Below are 22,067 nucleotides of genomic sequence, written 5' to 3'. Positions count from 1 at the left end.
ATCTAAGCTATAAAACAATGTTCTTTCTTTTCTTTTTCCCCCCAGAAATTTCGTGATGAAGTTAATCAGATAACCAATTCCGAAACTCTTTCAAGTATAGACAGTCTTGAAGCTGGGGAGTGTGAAGAGATATATTTAACACTTACTAAGGACCGTTCCACATCAACCCAGCAGAATTCCATTTCCCTCAAATCAGCAAATCTGCAATCGACTAACCTAAACTGCTTCGATGAAGATAAGCTGTCCTTCTCTAAAACTCAACACATAAATAATTGGCTTATAAATTTAGATGATCCAAACACTCAGACAGCCACGCCGTTCTCAGATATTTTAAGTAAACCTAATGTTCTACCTTCATGTGAACGTCTTAATAGTAAAGAACAAAATTCACCTATTCTGAGTACAACTATGGAAAGAACTACAAATACTGCTAATAATTCGGTAGCCTTTGTACATAGTCCACACGTATTTGTACAAAATACAAAAAACGAAAAGACTTCTGCAACTAGTACTGTTGGGGCAACTGAAGACTCTTCTGAAGCATTCAAAATGGAGAGACCATTTGTTACTGAAAGTCCAGCATTTCAATTCAGTAAAGCCTGGACCACTCCAGATCCTCTAACCCGAGAAGTTGCTACATTTTTAGACCAAGAGGAATATTCCAAATTAACTCAACAAAATGCAGCTACTTCAATTCATACTCCATTTGTACCAGTGGCAACACCTTTAGTTTTGGTGTCTAATGCACAGTCAGCTAGACCTTTATTGGACAGTATACACATAAAAGAAATTGACCCAGTGCAGTGTTCTGATAAGTTAGATGAACTGAAAGATGTTAAAGATGAAAAGATGCACTATTTTAACAATAATAAGAAAGAATTGCCTTTATTTTCAGATGATCCTCAAGCTGCCTGTATGCCTCACAACCCTGACTCAAAAGATAAAACACAGAAAATAGCTGAAACATCGTCTAATGTAATTTCTAATTATGACGTAGTTGGTCATCACAAGAAAATGAAATATAACATTCATGAGAGAAATGGGGTGAGGTTTCTTAAAAGTATTTTAAAGAAAGAGTCTAAATATGACCATCATTATTTTAAGGCACTAATCATGAATCAAGACTGTAAGTTTGGAAATAAAAAAGCAGCAGCTATCAGAGATAGTATTGAATTAACAAAAGAAAAAGGAAAAGGTGCAGAAATTCCAAAAACGATTAAAAAGCTGAGGTGGCTTGATGAAACTGGCAATATAGAAAACAATGCTGATGAGAATCATTCACTGAAAAATAGAACAGGAATAGCTGAGCAATGGTCTCAACAATTTCACACCCAAACTCAAAGCAGTGCTGCCAGCAACATAATTAGCGTTCCTGCTTCTGCCGTAAATTCTGCTGACGCTGAAAAGCCCAAGGACGATTCTGTCTCTGAAAGTGTTGCTGTAGGAGGATCTGAAAGAGACCCTGTGCCTTTGAACTGTTTTTTTGTGCCTTCAGGTTATAACTTTGCTAAACAAGCCTGGCTAGCCTCAAAAAAAGAGGGGATTAAATCCCCTGCACATAATGGTGATTCTCAAACTCAGAAAGCTAATCCACAAAGAGATGGCACAAATGTAATTCGAAGAGCAAAACCTGCTAAAGCCCCATCAGCCTCTATACATACGAACAGAAAAGGCACTATCATTACACCACACTCTGCAAGCAAAGCCAAAACATGCATACAAACTCAGGGTAAACTCATTGTACCTCATCCTCCTCCTAAATCCACATCAAATATGAGTGGTAAAAATATAAAAGTGTCTCAGTGTCAACCAGTAATGCCTGAAAATCCTGAAAACATTATTACACATAACTGTTTTAATTCAAAATATGTACTTCCATTGGAATATCACTGCAATCAGTGGACTCAAGAAAGTAGCTCTCCACTCCCAGATGCTTCTTCTGACTTGGTCACTGTGATACCATCTCTACCTTCTTATTGTACTTCTGAGGGCCAAACCTTAACAAAAATAAATCACTCAGATGGCACTCAAATGGTTGCTCAACAAGATGGGACATTATATTGCACCCAAAGAGGCCCTGTTTATGAAGAAAGCCATCACGGTGTTACTCTTAAAACTACTGGAGAAGAATCTATTCCCTTATGGAAAAGAGGGCATAATGTTCTGGGTCAAAATGCGAGGGCTGCTGGTAAGAATAAATTTAATAGCTAAAAGGTACAACTTTTAAAATTCATGTGAAATTTTTCCTATTGAGGTATGGCAATGTACACCTTATAGAATTATAGCAATGTGTACCTTAACCATATAGAAATAATTTACCTCCCTTAATATTGTAATTTATTCTGTCTAGTAGCTACTTTTTTTTTTTTTTTTTAGTAGCTAAAGTTTTAAAGAGAATGTCCCAAGACTTTTCTTATTTGTTTAAACGAAGGAAGACAAGGAATAGGGTCTGATTCTTGTCCCATATTATTATTTTTGCTTTACGCCACTATTATTATCAAAATTTCTGTCAGGATAATTGCAGAGAAAAATATGGTTTGTATTTTCTAAATTGGTGGATAAATGTGGTTATAGAACATTCCATTATTTTTCTTTAAAATGTTTGTTGAATTGTAAGCCAATAAGAGGTGTGCCTGATCCTGCCATTCTCTTTCCAAAAGAGTGGCAGCTATGCTTTTATCTGTTATGCATGTTGGTTAGCAAGTGGAGAGAAGAAAAGATATCATGGCTTTAAATTTTCTGAAAACTAATTCTCTGTAGTGTGCCATTGTGCTTAGTAGCTGGCTGACTCCTCATGAAGCCGCTTTCTTCTGCTGAGGGAATGGACTGTTGTTGTTGTTGTTAGGTGTCGACACGTTGAGTCAGTTCCGACTCACTGCAACCCTGTGCACAACAGAACAAAACACTGCCTGGTCCTGCGCCATCCTCACAATCGTTGCTGTGCTTAAACCCATTGTTGCAGCCACTGTGGCAATCCATCTCGCTGAGGGTCTTCCTATTTTTTGATGACCCTCTACCTTACTAAGCATGATGTCCTTCTCCAGGGACTGATCCCTCCTGATACACGTCCAAAGTATGTGAGACGCAGTCTCACCGTCCTTGCTTCTAAGGCGCATTCTGGTTGTACTTCTCCCAAGACAGATTTGTTCGTTCTTTTGGCAGTCCATGGTATATTCGGTATTCTTCGCAAACACCACAATTCTAAGACATCAGTTCTTCGGTCTTCTTTATTCATCGTCCAGCTTTCACATGCATACAGGACAATTGAAAACACCATGGCTTGGGTCAGGCACACCTTAGTCCTCAAGGTGACACCTTTGCTTTTTAACACTTTAAAGAGATCTCTTTTTTTTTTTTCTTGAAGCCGATTTGCTCAATGCAGTGCATCTTTTGATTTCCTGACCACTGCTTCTATGGGTGTCGATTGTGTATCCAAGTAAAATAAAATCCCTGATAACCTCAATCTTTTCTGTTTATCATGATGTTGCTAATTGATCCAGTTGTGAAAATTTTTGTTTTCTTCATGTTGAGATGTAATCCATACTGAAGGCTGTGGTTTTTTACCTTCATTAGTAAGTGCTTCAAGTCCTCTTCACTTTCAACAAGCAAGGTTGTGTCATCTGCAGAAAGCAGGTTGTTAATAAGTCCTCCAATCCTCATGCCCTGTTCTTCTTCATATAGTCCAGCTTCTTGGATTATTTGCTCAGCATACAAATTGAATAGGTATGGTGAAAGTATACAACCTGACACACATCTTTCCTAACTTTAAACCATGCAAAATCACCTTGTTCTGTTCAAAGAACTGCCTCTTGATCCAGGTAGAGTTTCCTCATAAGCACAATAAAGTGTTCTGGAATTCCCATTCTCCACAACGTTATCCATAACTTGTTATGATCAACACAGTGAAATGCCTTAGCATAGTCAATAAAACACAGGTAAACATCCTTCTGGTATTCTCTGCTTTCAGGCAGGATCCATCTGACATCAGCAGTGATATCCCTGGTCCCACATCCTCTTCTAAATCCAGCTTGAATTTCTGGCACTTGTCTGTCGATACACGCTGCAGCTGCTTTTGAATGATCTTCAGCAAAATTTTGCTTGCATGTGTTATTAATGATATCGTTGGATAATTTCTGTATTCGGTTGGATCACCTTTCTTGGGAATAGGCATAAATATGGATCTCTTCCAGTCAGTTGGCCGGGTAGCTGTCTTCGAAATTTCTTGGCGTAGACAAGTAAGCACTTTCAGTGCTTCATCCCTTTGTTGAAACATTTCAGTTGATATTCCGCCGATTCCCGGGGCCTTGTTTTCACCAGTGCCTTCAGTGCAGCTTAGACTTCTTCCTTCAGTACCAACAGTTCCTGATCATATGTTGCCTCCTGAAATGGCTGAAAGTTAACCAGTTCTTTTTGGTATAGTGACTCTGTGTATTCCTTCCATCTTCTTTTTATGCTTCCTGCATCATTTAATATTTTCCCTGTGGAATCCTTCAGTATTGCAACTCGAGGCTTGAATTTTTAATTCCGTTCTTTCAGCTTGAGAAATGCTGCGTGCTCTTCCCTTTTGGTTTTCTATCTGCAGGTCTTTGCACGTCATCATAATACTTTACTTTCTTCTTGAGTCGCCCTTTGAAATCTTCTGTTCAGAGGGAATGGACTAGAAGCCCATAAATTTTCCTGCCAGTAGAAAAAAGCTGTTCCATAAGCTAGAAATAGGGTTGGGGGAGAAAAATCAGAAAGCAACTGTTTTATTTTCCCAAAGAAACGAATAAGTATTAAGAAAATATAAAGAGAGACTTAGTTTAAATTTTTATTGTCAAAGTCTTCTTTGATTAGACCATGAGCCCTTAAGGACAAAGGACTTTTTTTGTAATTCATCACTGTATCCCCAGGGCCTAATAGTGCCTGGCACTTAATAGGTACCCAAATTTTTCTTGAATTGAATAGACACAAACCACATTAATAGATGGGAAACTAAATGCAAGACTCTAACTTAAAAATCTTAGGTACTTTATCATTATTTGTCTACAAAAACCTGTAATTTAAAAAATTGTTTCTCTCACTAAGAATTTCATTTTCTTTTTATATAGCCATTTTGCATAATAACTTTAATTTTCATATATTTTCCATAAAATAAAGGTGTCATATGGATTGTTGTTTTTTTTTCTTCTTAGTTGCCATAGAGTAAATTCTGACTCATGGTAGCCCCATGTGTGCAGAGTAGAACTAACTGCTCCATAGAGTTTTCAAGTCTGTGACCTTTTGGAAGCAGATTCCCAGGCCTACCTTCCGATGCACCCCTGGGTAGATCATACAGATTAGATGTTTTAATATAAATAATGATGTTTACCTTTTTTGAGCACCTACTTTGTGCCAGGCACAGTGCTAATTGCTTTATACTTTTTGACTCATTTAAACCTCACAAGTCTGAGAAAGATTTTTTAAAATCCATTTGATAAAGAAGAAATAGATCCAGAACTAATAAATAGCAGAGTTGATATTTTATTTTGAATCTTTATGACTACAAGACCTGTTCTTTTTCTACTAAAATCATATAATAAACATAGTTATTAAGCAAATATCATACCAAATATCATGGGCATTGACTGTGTATCCAAGTAAAATGAAATCCCTGATAGCCTCAATCTTTTCTTCATTTATCATGATGTTGCTAATTGATCCAGTTGTGAGAATTTTCGTTTCCTTCACGTTGAGGTGTAATCCATACTGAAGGCTGCAGAATCAACTAGATTCTGCAGCTGCAGTGAGTATCTGACAGACAAGTGCCAGAAATTCAAGCCAGATTTAGAAGAGGATGTGGAACCAGGGATATCACTGCTGATATCAGATGGATCCTGCCGAGAATACCCGAAACCTGTGTTTTATTGACTATACTAAGACATTTCACTGTGTTGATCATAACAAATTATGGATGACATTGTGGAGAATGGCAATTCCAGGACACTTAATTGTGCTCATGAGGAATCTGTACACATACTCAGAGCTGATCAGGAAAATATTAGGAAACTAATAGTTTAAGCATAACCAAACCAAAAACCAAACAAGTTACCATTGAGTAGATTTCCAGGAAGAATATTAAAATTATGTTTTCATTCTCTGATAAACGAATGGAAAATATACATTTATCTGGAGAAGCCACTATTTTCCTGGCATTTAATCAAAGGAGGTGGTTCTTATAGGGGTCTTTTTACAGAGATATAGGAAAATGTAATGAATTTTAACATTTTTAGTCATGTTTTTAAAGAGAAATTGTCAAACTAATGTATGTATCTGTACCTCTTAATAAGGAGCCCTGGTGGCACAATGGTTAAAGTACTTGGCTGCTAACCAAAAGGTGGGTGGTTTGAACCCACCAGCCACTCCAAGATGTGGCAGTTTGCTTTTGTAAAGATTTACAGCCTTGGAAACCCTATGGGGCAGTTGTACTGTCCTTATAGTTGCTATGAGTCGGAATCAACTCCACTGGGAATGGGGAATAACTCAATATAGTGATTATTTAGAAAATCTAATAGTACTATGTGCACTGTATGTTCAGTCATGCAAACTTTTCTTTTCAAAACTAAAATACCAAACATTCCAAGTGAATGTTTGCTAACACTGGATTATAGTTGATTCATTGTTATATTTCTCATTAAACCAAAAACCAAACCCATTGCCCTCAAGTCCATTCCGACTCATAGGGACCCTAGAGGACAGAGTAGAACTGTCCCATAGAGTTTCCAAGGAACGCCTGGTAGATTTGAACTGCCAACCTTCTAGATAGCAGCCAAACTCTTAACCACTATGCCACAAGGGTTTCCTGAATTTCTCATTAGGTGCTGAAATTTAGATATATTTCCTCTTTAAAAAAGGGTCTGTATTCTGTAGATGCCAGATAGGAAAGGTAATGTTGATAATTAGATCATACGTTCAACAAGTATTTATTATTACTATATGCTAGGAGATGGAGATAGAGGGTTAAATAAAGCAAACAGGCCCTTTAATCTAGCAAAGAAGACAGACTTGAAACAAATGATTACAAGTCTGATAAGCATTTCAAAAAGAAGAATACCAGGTATAGTAAGAACATATAGAAAAGGATGCTAATGCAGTCAGGGATTTTTGGAAAGGACCTCCCTAAAGAAATGATGTTTAAGCTGGAAAAGGCAACATTAATAGGTAATGTTAATCATCAAAGACTGGTGATTATGAATTTATACTGTAAACAATATACTCGACACATTGTGTGAATTCTTTCTGCTATTGAGAAGCCGAGAAAGTGGATAATTTTTCCCCCCAGGGGGTGGGAAGATTGCCTAATGACTGTGACAAAAAGACCAAGAGGAGTATAGTTTAGGATATTGGCAAAGAGTTATCGAAATGATGAGCCATTAAACCTAAGCTGGATCAGGTGTAGGAAATAGAAAGCTGATGAACGGAGATAAGAAGAGAAAATAATGGACTAAAGATCCCAGTGAGGTAGAAAAATGATAGTAGTGAGAGTAGTTGAACAAATAAGCAGGAAGAATAGCATAGTGTGGTCCGAGAGCAGGAAGCAAATTGAATTACTTATTTCAGAAGTAATTATACATGTTGACAAGGTCTAGAGTATGACAGAGGGAACAGTAGTTGAGGCAGAATGGTGCAGAAAGTCATGCAAAATGAGAAAAGATTTAGAGAGATCAGGGTGTTGGATTGGTCATCACATGAATGTTGGATTTCCCAGTAGGATGGCAAAGACTTTACATGGAAAGGAAGGCTGTTTACCGGGTGCCAAAGTCACCAGTGAATGGAAGGAAATGACTTGAGAGGTCAGGAGTTAGTATAGTTGAATGATTTGGGACTCATGAATAGAGTTTTTGCTACAGAGTGTTGCTAGAGGGTTCTCGAAATGCTAATAGAGAGCAAGAACACCCTCCAGAACCAGTAACCCTGGATTCCTAGAATGTGAGAATAAAAATGACCTGGCAAATAGGAGAGTAGAGGAAAAAAATAAATAAATGTTGGTGAATAAATGAGTGACTAGTGATGCTATTTACATACAAGATTAATCTTTGGGATTTAAAATATTTAGAGTAGTTCACTCACATTGTCTTTTTGAAGTGTTCACTTATATTAAAAAATGCAGATAATGTCTAAAGAGATCCAAAGCCAAGGTATTTCAAGATCTGATCACATCGTCCCCTAGTCTGATAAAAACTACTGCTGCAGCATTAGTGACAGACTTTCCAAGAGCAGGCTACTAAAATGATAACTTCATGGATGAGAGTCATCATAAAGCTAAATCCCATAAGACTGAAATCAAGTATATCCCCACTTACTCTCTTCTCCATCATTTCTGACACCAGCTGCCCACATGGCACTTTCTTTCTTAGCCCCTAGCTACCTGGAGCTAGGTCAGTGCTCACAAGCTAAAAGGACACCATCCTTGGGTTTGTTTATTTAATGGAAGAACTCACATAATTTGCAAGACGTATTATACTTTATTATAGTAAAAGGATATAAATCAGAATCATCATAAGGAAGAGACACACAGGCAAGAAAGTTTCCTGATGTAGAGCCGCCATGTCTCAGAGAGGGCACCTCACCCTCCATCGACCAGGAAGCTCTCTAAGCCTTGGGGTACCAGGCTTTTATCAGCCAGTCCTGTGTGATAGGCTAATCATGCCTCCTGAGGGTTAGTTGGCTTTGGCCTCCCAGATGAGCCTTTTCTGGTCTGGCCATCTGCTGCTTACCAACACAAACTATCTGATGTGGCCTGGAAATCCCAGATCAAGGCACCCCAGTTACTCCAAGGGTTATTTCATATAAACAAAGGACAAAGACCACCTTACTTCGAGTAAAGCTAGGTCCTTTACCCCATACCTAAACTACAGATAAGGAATAAAAACAAAAAACCCCATTGCTATCAAGTCAATTCTGACTCATCGTGACCCCATAGGACAGAGAACTGCCCCATAGGGTTTCCAAGGAGCGGCTGGTGGATTTAACCTGCCAGCCTTTTGGTTAGCAGCCAAACGCTTAGAAAATACTGGTCATTTGTGCCTAGTACACTCAAAGGAAAATATAACTCAAAAAAAAAAAAGCCAACCAGACAACAGTGAGATACCACTATACATCTGTTAGTCAGTTGCCCTTGAGCCAATTGATTTCAACTCATAGTGAACCCGTGTGTGTCAGAGTAGAACTGTCCTGCATAATATTTTCAGTGGCTGATTTTCCAGAAGTAAATCACCAAACCTTTCTTCCTCCACACCTCTGGGTAGACTCAAACCCCAGCCTTTTGGTTAGTAGCTGAATGCATTGACTGTTTGCACCACCCAGGGACTCTATACATCTATTAGAATAGTTAAAGTTAAAGACATTGACAACACGAAATGCTGACCAGAATGTGGAGCAACAGGAAATCTCATTTATTACTATTGGGAATGTATAGGCATACCTCAGAGACATTGTGGGTTCAGTTCTAGATCACCACAATAAAGCAAATATCACAATAAAGTGAGTCACAAATTTTTTGGTTTCTAGTGCATATAAAAGCTATGTGTATACTATACTATCGTCTAATAAGTGTGCAATACCATTATGTCTAAAAAATGTATATACCTTAAAAAATATTGATAGAAAACCCTAACCATTATCTGAGCCTTCAGCAAGTTGTAATCTTTTTCCTGGTGGAGGGTCTTGCCTCAATGTTGACGGCTGCTGACAGGTCAGAATGGTGGTTGCTGAAGGTTAGGGTGGCTGCGGCAATTTCTTAAAATAAGACAACAGTGAAGTTTGCTGCATCGATTGACTTCCTTTCACAAAAGATTTCTCTGTAGCATGTGATGCTGTTTGATAGCATTTTACCCACAGTAGAACTTCTTTCAAAATTGGAGCCAGTTCTCTCAAACCCAGCCACTGCTTTATCAACTAAGTTTATGTAATATTCTCAATCCTATGTTGTCATTTTAACAATGTCCCAGCATCTCCACCAGGAGTAGATTCCATCTCAAGAAGCCACTTTCTTTGCTCATCCATAAGAAGCAACTCCTCATCCATTAAAGTTTTATCATGAGATCGCAGTCAGATCTTCAGGCTCCACTTCTAATGCTAGTTCTCTTGCTATTTCTGCCACATCTGCAGTTACCTCTTCCACTGGGTCTTGAACCCTTCAAAGTCATCCCTGAGAGTTGGAATCAACTTCTCCCAAACTCCCACTAATGTTGATATTTTGACCTCCTCCCATGAATCGCGAATGTTCTTAATGGCATCTAGGATGATGAATCCTTTCTAGGTTTTCGATTTTGCCCAGATCCATCAGAGGAATCACTATGGCAGCTATACCCTTACAAATTGCATTTCTTAAATAATAAGATTTGAAAGTCGAAATTACTCCTTGATCCATGGGCTGCAGAATGGATGTTGTATTAAGCAGGTAAGAAAACATCAATCTCCTTGTACATCTCCATCAGAGCTCTTGGGTGACCAGATGCATTGTCAGCGAGCAGTAATATTTTGAAAGGGATCTTTTTTCTGAGCATTAGGTCTCAAGAGTGGGCTTCAAATACTCAGTAAACCGTGTTGTAAACAGATGTACTGTCATCCAGGCTTTGTTGTTCCATTTATAGAGCACAGGCAGAGTAGATTTAGCATAATTCTTAAGGACCCTAGAATTTTCAGAACGGTAAATGCACATTGGCTTCAACTTAAAGTCAATCAGCTGCATTAGCCCCTAACAAGAGAGTCAGCCTGTGCTTTGAAACTCTGAGGCCAGGTATTGACTTTTCCTCCCTAGCTGTGAAAGTCCAAGGTGACATCTTCTTCTCGTACAAGGCTGTTTTGTCTACATTGAAAATCTATTGTTTAGTGCAGCCACCTTCATCAATTATCTTAGCTAGATCTTCTGGATAACTTGCGGCAGCTTCTACATCATCATTTTCTGTTTCACCTTGTACTTATGGAGATGGCTTCTTTCCTTAAACTTCGTGAACTAACCTCTCCTAGCTTCAAATTTTTCTTCCACAGCTTCCTTACCTCTCTCAGCTTTCATGGAATTGAAGAGAGTTAGGGCCTTCCTCTAGATTAGGCTTTAATGTAGGGGAATGTTGTGGCTGGTTTGATCTTCTATCCACTAAAACTGGTTCCGTATCAGCAATAAGGCTGTTTTACTTTCTTATCATTCGTGTGTTCACTGGAATAGCGCTTTTAATTTCCTTCAAAAACTTTTCCTTTGCACTCACAACTTGGCTGTTGGCCACAAGAGGTCTAGCTTTCGGCCTAACTCACCTTTCCACATGCTGACCTCACTAAGCTTAATCATTTCTAGCTTTTGATTTAAAGTGAGAGATATGCAACACTTCCTTTCACTTGAACACTTTAGAGGCCATTGTAGGGTTATTAATTGGCCTAATTTCAATATTGTCCTGTCTCAGGGAATAGGGAGGCCCAAGAAGAGGGAGAAATGGGGAACAGCCAGTCAGTGGAGCAGTCAGAGCACACACAACACTTACCAATTAAGTTCTCGATCTTATGTGGATGCCATTCATGGCGCCCCAAAACAATTACAATAGTAACATCAAAGATCACTGATCACACATCAACCATAACAGATATAATAATAATGAAAAAGTTTGAAATTAATACGAGAATTACCAAAATGTGACACAGAGACATGAGATGAGCACATGCTGTTGGAAAAATGGTGCCAATAGACTTGCTCACTGCAGGGTTGCCACAAACCTTCGATATGTAAAGAATCCAGTATCTGCGAATCACAGTAAAACAAGGTGTGCCTGTAGAATGGTACAGCCACTTTGGAAGACGGCTGGCAGTTTCTTATAAAGCTAAACATAGGCTTACCGTACGATCCAATAATTTTCTCCTAGGTATTTACTCAAATGAGATGAAGTTTATGTCTACATAAAAACCTACATGCCAATGTTTATAGCAGCTTTACTCATAACTGCCAAAAACTGGAAGCAACCAAGAAGTCCTTGAATAGGTGAATGGATACACAAACTGTGGTTTATCCATACAATGGATTATTATTCAGTGATAGAAAGAAATGCGCTGTCAAGTCACGAAGAGACATGGAGGGACCTTAAATGCATGTTACTAAGTGAAAGAAGCCAGTCTGAAAAAGCTACATACTGTATGGCTCCAAATATGTAACATTCTGGCAAAGGCAAAACTATAGAGACAGTTGAAGAGATCAGGGGCTGAGGGGGAAGGGATAAAACTATTTTGTATGATACTATAATGGTAGATATATACCATTATGCATTTGACAAAACCCATAGGATTGTACAATATAATTGTGAGCCCTAATGTAAACTATGGACTTTAGTTAATAATAGCGTATCAATATTGTTTTGTCAATTGTAACAAATGTGGCAAGGAATGCAAGATGTTAATAGAAACAGTTTGCCAGGGAGAATGGGTATATAGAAACTATACTTTCTCTAAAATTTTTCTATAGACATTAAACTGCTATAAAAAACAGCCTATTAAAAATATTTTTCAAGGCAGAAAGTCAAAGTTGGGGGAGACTTGCAAACAATTTCAAAAGTTATGCAAAGATTTGTCAGTCTCAAGTCCTTATAAACAACTTGTTCACTCAGTATGATAAGATTATGATAGTTTTCAGTGAGTTTTGGGCTCAGCAGAGACAATAACAAATTAAAATCAATTTTCTTTCTTCCTTCTCATTTGTTTTCCCCATACAAATATTTCTGTAGAGAAACATGTCTATTCTCAAACTTCTCCATTAAGACTCCATGAATGAAGTATTATTCTTCCTTCTGTTCCTGGCCGATTGCTCTATTTGTGTCTAGAACCCATCCCCTCCCACATCCTTAGGCAACTCTGCTCTATCAGTTGTTCTCTACTAGTGTTCTTACAACCTCTGTTCCTCTATAATTGTGTCCAGTTGCTAACATAAACTGCAATAGCAGCAACGCGACTCCAACAAATACTTTCCTTGAACCTATCTTCTCCTACAGTGACCATCTATCTACCTTTCCACCTCATCCAAGCTTCCTTTTAGTAGTTCAATACCTGGTGGGCAAAGAGTTTTCAGTGAGAATAAGAGATGTGTTAGCTGTGCCATTTTCTTGTTCACCTGTGTTTGCAATATTAGTATTATCTTTGCTCTATAACTTTAGAAAAATATATTTTTAATTAAACAGTCATACAAAAAGCATAGAAAAATATAATAAGCATTCTTGTACCCACCACTCACCTTAAATAATAAAACATGCACCTGAAGCCCTACAAAAGTCTTTTCCAGCTACTTTCCCATTCTGAGGACTCATTCAGATACTCCAGGATACCCATAAATCCACTTACCTGGGCACACGTAAATTTTAGTACATCGCAGGGAGCTAAAGAGCACTAATGAATGATTCCACTGCCAACCTCTCACACTGTGGAACTTCTACTCTTCCTTCAAGATAACTTGGTTTACTGCATTTAATATATTGCCATCTACCTCACATACTGACAACCATATATTACATGAATAAAGTATTTCTTTCTAATTTTTATGGAATAAATATAAATTAGAACTCTAACATGTTCTTCCTGCACCAACCCAAAACCAAACCCACTGCTGTCAAGTCAATTCCAACTCATAGAGACCCTATAGGACAGAGCAGAACTGCCCCAAAGGGTTTCAAAGGAGCAGCTGGTAGATTCGAACTGCCAGCCTTTTGATTAGCAGCTGAGCTCTTAACTTCTGCACCACCAGGGCTCCTCTTCGTGCACACCAGTGGGTTATCTTGCATATCTCCCTGGTGCTCCAGCACCACACTTTGGAGGTTACTGCTCTAAACTATGAACGCCTCAGAAGCGAGGACTTTATTTCACACACCGTTGTAATGTGCCAAGCACAGTGCATATAAGAGTAGTACCTCAATATTTGCTGACTGAATGAATGAAACTTAGAGAATTTTCCGTGATTTTCAAGATAACTTAGAATGTTACAGTGAATATATATGATCTACTTGTGTAATTTTTGACATTGTGCTGGCATTTGTTTAAGATTCTACTGTTACAAGAAGAAAACGAATTGTTGAAAATAAGCGGAGAGGCCTTTTAGAGCAGAAAAGACAAAATCCCGGATATCTAGGACAGAAGCACAGTGAGCAATACCATGTAAGTACAGTGTTAGTAGACATCTCTATTCAATAGTGAAAAATTGTTTGGAAAGCAGAATGTTCTTAAAGGACGGACTGTGCTCTTGCTGTACACTGTATACCACAGCATAAACATAAATGTAGTCAAAGGCATTTGTGAAACAGATCTGGAATCTCTATGCTACAAGCTTATTGTACTATACTCATTTGCTGTATTCTACTTATTAGCCTATATGATCAGTTACTAATGAAGATTTTAAACCAACTTTAAGGAGCCACCATTGTTATATTTTGTTATTATTTATAATCAACTCTTTCTGAAAAAATTTGAGGACATTCACAACAAAATTCAACAAGGTTATTTAAATACACTTTTAAAAAAAAAAAGTAGATTAGAACCATAGATAGAGGAAGCAAGTATGCTAATCATAAAGACTAATATGGTCCCATGTGGTTGAATATCCTATTTGGATTTAAAGCTTCCTGGAACATGGCATAAAGAAAAATAGAATGAATTATATAATTTTCAAGGAATATTGATAATGATGATATTGCTTTAGGTACATTGTTTTAAATTTCCCATTTAGACCTTACATAGGGGATTTTGAAATACATAGTGGACAATGTCTCTACTAACAGCACAACAACAGGTGAACAAGGAGTTTGACCTGGCTAAGTGAAATAAGAGATCTTCAGTAAAAGCCAGAAGCATAGTAATATTAACAAGAAAAATCAGTGGAGGTAATTCTCTATGTAAATATATACACACAGCATAACTATAGATGTAGTCAAAGCCATTTGTGAAGAAGTCCTGGAACCTCTATGCTATAAGCTAATTGTAATATATTTATTTTGGAGAAGTCTAACTTGAGCCAAGATTGATTCTAGAATATTAGAAAATCTAGATGGATGAGTGAATAGCATTTCACTTGGGGTTTCCACTTTAAATATCACTTCTTCTGATTTTTTAAAATAGAACTGGAGTAGGGTGCCTGATGTAGAATTTGGTATTCCAAGTTCTAGGGTTATATTATTTACATACATAGGAGCTATTGCTTTTTATATGGATAAGATTATTAATATGGAGAAAAACCAACCTAATGTTGATTAGGTTGTCTCATCAATCGACCTAATGATCATGATCAGCAAAACAAAAGTCATTTAGTTATATACTTTGAAAATAAAATTAGTCCCATTACCAATATATTCTTATTACTTAATAACAGATATAATACTTAATTACCAACATAATTTCTTGGTTACAAGTACAATAATGCCTAATAAGTCCTTCCTTTTTATTTCCCTGTTGTTCCCATTAAATATTTTCAACCTTTATTTTTCCATTATTTATATTAATATATTTTAAATTTTAAAAGTACTATGTAGTATTATAACAAAGAAAATGAACAAACTAAAATTTAAATGCCTGTTAGAGTTCCCTTTCTAATCCGTCTTCATTTTTCTAGGTCTGTTTCTTGCTCCTTTGCATTCTATCTTACTGTCTTTAGAGTCCATTTTTGTCCTTCTTTCCAGAAGCCCCACTTGCACTTTTACATACCCACCTTCCGCTTATACATCTTCCAAAGTCTTGTTGACCTTAGAATGGGTCAGTGTTCCTAAATCAAGTTTTGTATTTTAGACTTTACATCCCTATTGTTTTGTTTTATGTTTTTGTTTTTTTTATTATTATTATTATTATTATTCCAGAGCTTAAGTTCAGTTACTACAGCAGTGGGTCTTGCCATATTCTACCGGAAAAAGTATTTTATGATGCTGGATTTTTCCTAGCCCACCACTTCTATGTGGAGAGAACTTAATAGAGATAAATGAAAGGTATAAAAAGAACACACAGTTGCCACTTTGTGCCAGAGTTTCAGTCCAAGTTGTCTCAAAGCTATAGTGGAGATTAGACAGGGCTATGAGAGCTATGGAAGGAGGGCAGTTCCAAAGACCTGCATCAGTTACTTGTCAGGTCAGACTGAACAAAGGCTGAGTGTAGACATAGGCAATTTTCTCTGAGAAAACAGTCATTTCTTAAAGTGGGGCAGAATGGGAGTAAAGAAGGAAAATAGATCATGTACAGGGAAGGAATGTTAGTATCCCCCAGAGAGTGCCGAATGGGTGCACTTATTGCCAGCACCCTGAGATTCGCCTCTTCCCTGTTCTGTGCAGCATTGGGAGCCGTGGTGGAGCAGTGGTTAAGAGCTTAGCTGCTAACCAAAATGTTGTCCACTCAAATCCACCAGCCACTCCTTGGAAACCCCATGGGCCAGTTCTGCTCTGTCCTGTAGGGTTAACAGCAACGAGTTTGGGTGTTTTTGTTTTTGTTTTTGTTTTATGCAGCATTGAGGCAACTATTTCTGTTTTAAGTCCTTGTTATTTATGATATTTACCTATCCTTGTCATTAGCCACAATGGCTAGTAGTTGTGATTCACTCTTATAATTACAAACCAAGTAGATTATAAACCTTAAGGTAATTTTTGGCCTTTCCTTTAATTAGCACTTTTGATTGCCACCCAGCTTAATTTCCCACTTCCAAATATCCAAGACAACACCACAACTTGAAAATTTTTATACAAATTTTTTAAAATATTCAGGTACCATAGAAAGGCCTTATTCTAGTAATTCTTGATTTATGCTCCAAAAAAGAAAATGTACAAGTTACATGAACAATAATAGCCAAATATATATATATAATTGAGATATATATTTCTCAATTAAAATTTTTTAAAAGAGAATGCATGTACCATGAATTTTAAATATGTTCTGATTAAATATTCTATTTTTGTAGAATTTTGAGCAAAATGTCCAGATAAGTTCAAGTGAGCCAAAACAAGCTACAAGGGGTATGTCTAATATTGAAGAAGGTAGGTTTTAGTTTTAACTTTCCTTTTGAGCTTTATTCGCAGTGGTTTCCTTATTTTTCTTGTATGTATTTTCCTAAGTACTTATACATTACATAGTTGTTAAACCACCTTTGAGGACCTACACTCTCCTCACCCTGGCACATTGAGGTTGTTGCCAGTTTTCCTGTGTTCTAAATAGTAATAAATTTAACATCTTTCTACATAAAGCTTTTTCTGACTTTTCAATTCTTTCCTTAGAATAGATTCTGAGAATTAAAATTACAGTACTGCCGTGTAATTGGCAACCAATAAATATTTGTTAGGAGGCCCAGTGGCGAAGTGGTTAAGTGCTTAGCTGCTAATGGAAAGGTTGGCAGTTCAAACCCACCAGCTGCTCTGCAGGAGAAAGATGTGGCAGTCTGCTTCTGTAAAGATTTACAGTTCAGCTCTGTCCTGTAGGGTCACTCTGAGTTGAAATCAGCTCAACAGCAACGATTTGGTTTTGTTGTTGTTTTTTAAATATTTGTTGAATGAAATTCTGTGCATTAAGCATTGTTAAGGTTTTTCATACATATTGCTAAAGTATTTTCCAAAAAAATATTACCATTCAAATTCTTCTTGTGGTGCATACCAACTTGAGGTAAAATCATTTCTAATATTTGCTTTATGAAAGGCAAAGAAATGATGTTTTATTAAAAACCAAAACCAAATCCGTTGCCATCGGGTCGATTCTGACACATGGTGACCCTATAGGACAGAGTAGAACTGTCCCATAGAGTTTCCAAGAAGCGCCTGGTGGATTCGAACTGCTGATCTTTTGGTTAGCAGCCGTAGCACTTAACCACTACACCACCAGGGTTTTGTTAGTTACATTTTATTTTTCTTTTATTAAAAATGTGTTTATTTTCCATATATTTATTTTTGGTATATTGTTCACATTCTTTTTCTGTTAGATCTTGGAGTTTCAGTATGTTCTTATTTTTGTGATTTCTTTAAATATCAAGGATTCTAAACCTTACTTTAGTTTCAAGTATTTTTAATACTTTGTTATTTGCATTTTATTCTACTTATGTTGTATTTGTACATATAAAAGTCTGAATTTTTATTTTTTCATTCAATAAATGACTATTGAGAGCTAATTTTCTGCCTAGACCTAGGTACTGGCTGTACAATAATGAACAAAACATATAAAAGTCTTGCCCTTCATAAGTTTAAAATTTATACGGGAAGACTGGCCTTAAATAAATATGTTTTTATTCTTTTCTTTGTGGTGTCTCCACTACTTTTAAGCTTAAAAGACCCTTCCCAATCCAGAAATTTGATAAATGTTTATTCCTTTTTCCTCTACTTCACCTTAATAGTTCAGTTCCTGAAATTTAATTATTTAATTGAAATTTTCTGAATTGGATGATGCAAAGTGAACCTCCAAATTGATTATTTTATAAACAATTAACTAATCTATTGAGTCATGTTTCCCTTCTCCCAACTCTTTGATGTTTCTTTGATCATAAGTTAAATTTTTATATCTACTTGGTTCTGTCTTTAGGGTAGGTTCTGTTCAGTTGATCATCTAATTTTCTAATCTTTCCTTAAGTTCCTTATTTCTTATCCTTTTATTTATAACTCATTTTAATTTTTATTATAAAGACAATCTACTTCATCTTCTCTTTGTTCCATGAATGAATAACAAAAATACAACATAAAAATAATCTAAACATAATCTACTTTTCCTTTAGTTTGGGTAACACTCAGAAGTTTTATTACCTCAGTGCCATCATTTTGAAAACTTTTTTTTTTTTAAATTAGGGATGAGAAAGAGCTAGATATAGAGGATCCTGATAAATAAAATGTAAAATAACAGAATGTTTGCTGAGTTTCCCTTTGTGCAATGAATAAATACATACATAAAGCAGTTAAGTGTGTATAAGGGCTGATCCCAGAAAGAAACGGATCAACGAATAATTAATGTAAAGTTTCTGCAGTTTCAGATAGCACTTCTGAGTTTTTGATGGCTGAAAACCTAGTGAAAGCTTCAGTACCTGAGGATGAAGTTCTAACTGTCCTGAATAGCAAGCTGCTACAGAAACCAAATCTGGCTTTAAATAAGACCCAGAGATTCAACATCTGCACATTATCAGCTGAAGAACAGAAGATCCTACAGTCCCTTAGTCTTCTCAATGAAAGATTATATTGTAAGTATGGAAGAACACCTTTTGAAAGAAATGTTTTGTATTTGGCAGTTTTAATTTATAATCTAAAATTAGAAAATGTATCCAGATGATCATCTACTTAAGTAAATAATGATTCAGAATATATTTGAATATACCGTACTATTTCAAGTATACCATACTTGTCTCATTTATTTAAAGACAATTTCTTTAGCAGGCTTAACTATCTTTTAGGAATATACAAATAGACTTCCATTTCAGCAATATGGCAGAATAGGTATCTAGATTGACTATCCATCAAAAACAACTAAAAATTCTGAATAAAGTTTTTTTTTAAATATTAAATATAGCAATGAGCTATTATGAATACAAAGAATTACTAAACTAAGAACTGAATATAGCTAGGAACCCAGAAAGTTAAGGAGAGTACTACATCTAGTTTTTATCCTGAGGACATTTAACCCACAGAGTGAAATTGAGCTTTGTTTTTTGTGGCATCACAGAAGAAAAAGAGAAACGGAACAAAATCAGGGTGAGTAGCCTCATAGAAGATCCTCCCACCATAAAGCTGCCCCCCCAAAGAGCAACACACACACACACCACACAAACACAAGAATTAAAAAAATTGCCTATCTTGAACTTCAGTTCTGAGCAGATGAGGGAGAAAAAGTCACCTGTGAGAATTTGGAACTACAGTCTAATTATCACATTAATTTATAGCTCATTTTCACATTAAGGAGCTCTGGTGATACAGTGGTTAAGTGCTTATCTGCTAACCAAAAGGTCAGCCGTTCAAACCCATCAGCTGCTCCATGGGAGAAAGATGTGGTAGTCTGGTTCCTTAAAGATTACAGCCTTGGAAGCCATATGGGGCAGTTCTATTCTGTCCTTATAGGGTTGCTATGAGTCAGAATCAGCTTGATGGCAATGAGTTTGGTTTGGTTCATTCACACTATCTGAGTGGTCCTTAAAACCTCAAGCCAAGAATTTAATCTAGAATGATCCTGAACTGGTAATACCCCAAAACACCTGGCAAAAGTAAATTTATATCTGTCTGGGGAAGCCTACCTATATTCCAGGTCTCAAAGAATTAGGATAAATAAAATCCGAGGAAAATGAGCATCCCACACTAAAAATAAATAATAACTAAACACATTTTAAAAAGGCACCATGAAAAAAGGAGAGGAAACCATAAGACAGTATAAAGAGACCCACAAGGATTTTAGAAGTAAGCTTTAAAATATGCTAGGGAATAAGGTTATAAAGAATGACCAAGTAGATTTGAAAAAAGAACTGAACAGAGCTCCTAAAAATGGAAAATATAATCACTGTAATTTAAAATTCAGCAGATGGTTTGAACAGCAGATTAGAGACATCTAAAGAGAGAATTAGTAAACCAGAATATCAGTCAGAGAAACTTGCCTAGAGTAAAGTACAGAGAGACAAAGAGATGGAAAATATGAGATAGAGTTTAAAAACATGAAGGAATGAGTTAAAAGATCTGAAATGGGGCAGAGACAATATCTAAAAACATAATGACTGAGACTTTTCCCAATCTGACAGACAGTACCAACCCACAGATTCAACACAGTTAAAACAGTGTAAATAAAAAGAAATCCACACCAAGATGCATCCCAGTAAATTCTCACTAGCAAAAAAAGGCAGAAGACATCTAAAATCTTTTCAAAGTGAAAATGTCTCTCATGAATAAGGGTGAATTAAAGATATGTTCAGACTAAAACTAAGACACTTTGTGAACAGGCAACTCTTACTAAAGGAAATTCTAAGGATGCACTTAAGCAAACTGAAAGTAATCTCAGATGGACATTTCAAGAGGGGAAATTTGAACAAACATTGTATAAAAAAATAAAAGTAATGAAGTGTGTGAGTTTTAAAATACCTGTCAACAAAGTATATAAGAAGGGAGGATATAAATGGAGCAAAAGTATACAAGGATCCTTGCATTGTTAGGGAATTGAGTAAAGATATAGATTAACTTTAAAAAAACGTTGATAATTGAAGTATGCCTGTAGTGATTACTACAGTCACAACTAAGTGAATGGAAATAAAATTTAGAACTTCCAAACTGATAGAAGAGGAAAAATGGCATACAGAAATACAAGATCAATCCAAAATAGGCAGAGAGAGAAAAATAAGCATAGAAGAGAGAGAACAAAATAGAAATACTCTACTATAAGATAAAATGTACAAATAAATGGTATGCATTTATAATAAATGTAAATGAATTAAATGATAAGTAAAAAGACAGAGGTTGTCAGATGAATTTTTAATCTAATTCTATTTAGAAGCAATGTATTTAAAACATGAGGATATAGAAAAGCTGAAAGTAAAAAAATGGAAAATAATGTGGCAAGCAAATTCTAACCAAAGGAAAGCTGGTTTAGATATGTTATTATCAGACAAAATTGACTTTAAAGCCAAAACCATTACTAGACACAAAAAGAATCACTACATGGTGATCAAAATTTTAATTCAGAAGAAAGATGTAGAACATTTTAAAGTCATGTGAACTTAAGAACATAGCTTCAAAATATGTAAAATATTTTTTTAATCATTGTAGGTGATTTTAACATACCATTGTCAATAATTGATAGAACAAATAGACCAAAAAATCAATATAGATATATAAGAATCAAACATGTTAACAAACTTCATCAAAGGGACACATTCTTTGCAAGCACACATAGAACATTTATAAAAATAGACCATATATGGGACCATAAAAAAAAGTCTAACACATTCAAAGGATTGGAGTTTTGCAAGCTACATCCTCTGACCACAGTGAAATTTAGCTAGAAATGAATAACAAAAAAAAAAAGATAACCATTAAGAAACACACTTATAAATAAACCATGAGTCTTAAATATGTATAAAACCCAGTGCCCATCGAGTCAATTCCAACTCATATCGA

General features: G+C 36.2%; 1 protein-coding gene across 4 annotated transcripts in view; it reads left to right on the top strand.

The window, feature by feature from the left end:
• Window positions 1–22,067, top strand: part of CEP126 (centrosomal protein 126) — an 84,191-nt gene that overhangs the window by 44,007 nt on the left and 18,117 nt on the right. For all 4 annotated transcript variants that reach the window (XM_049889881.1, XM_049889884.1, XM_049889883.1 and 1 more), the window contains 4 exons: window positions 46–2,188; window positions 14,027–14,139; window positions 16,913–16,988; window positions 18,950–19,159. In XM_049889881.1, the coding sequence (XP_049745838.1) occupies window positions 46–2,188; window positions 14,027–14,139; window positions 16,913–16,988; window positions 18,950–19,159 (2,542 nt within the window). The remainder of the gene's footprint in view (window positions 1–45; window positions 2,189–14,026; window positions 14,140–16,912; window positions 16,989–18,949; window positions 19,160–22,067) is intronic.

Source organism: Elephas maximus, chromosome 7 (assembly GCF_024166365.1).
Source record: "Elephas maximus indicus isolate mEleMax1 chromosome 7, mEleMax1 primary haplotype, whole genome shotgun sequence".
In the NCBI taxonomy this organism is placed as follows: domain Eukaryota; kingdom Metazoa; phylum Chordata; class Mammalia; order Proboscidea; family Elephantidae; genus Elephas; species Elephas maximus.
This window is presented reverse-complemented; position numbering and strand designations above follow the sequence as displayed.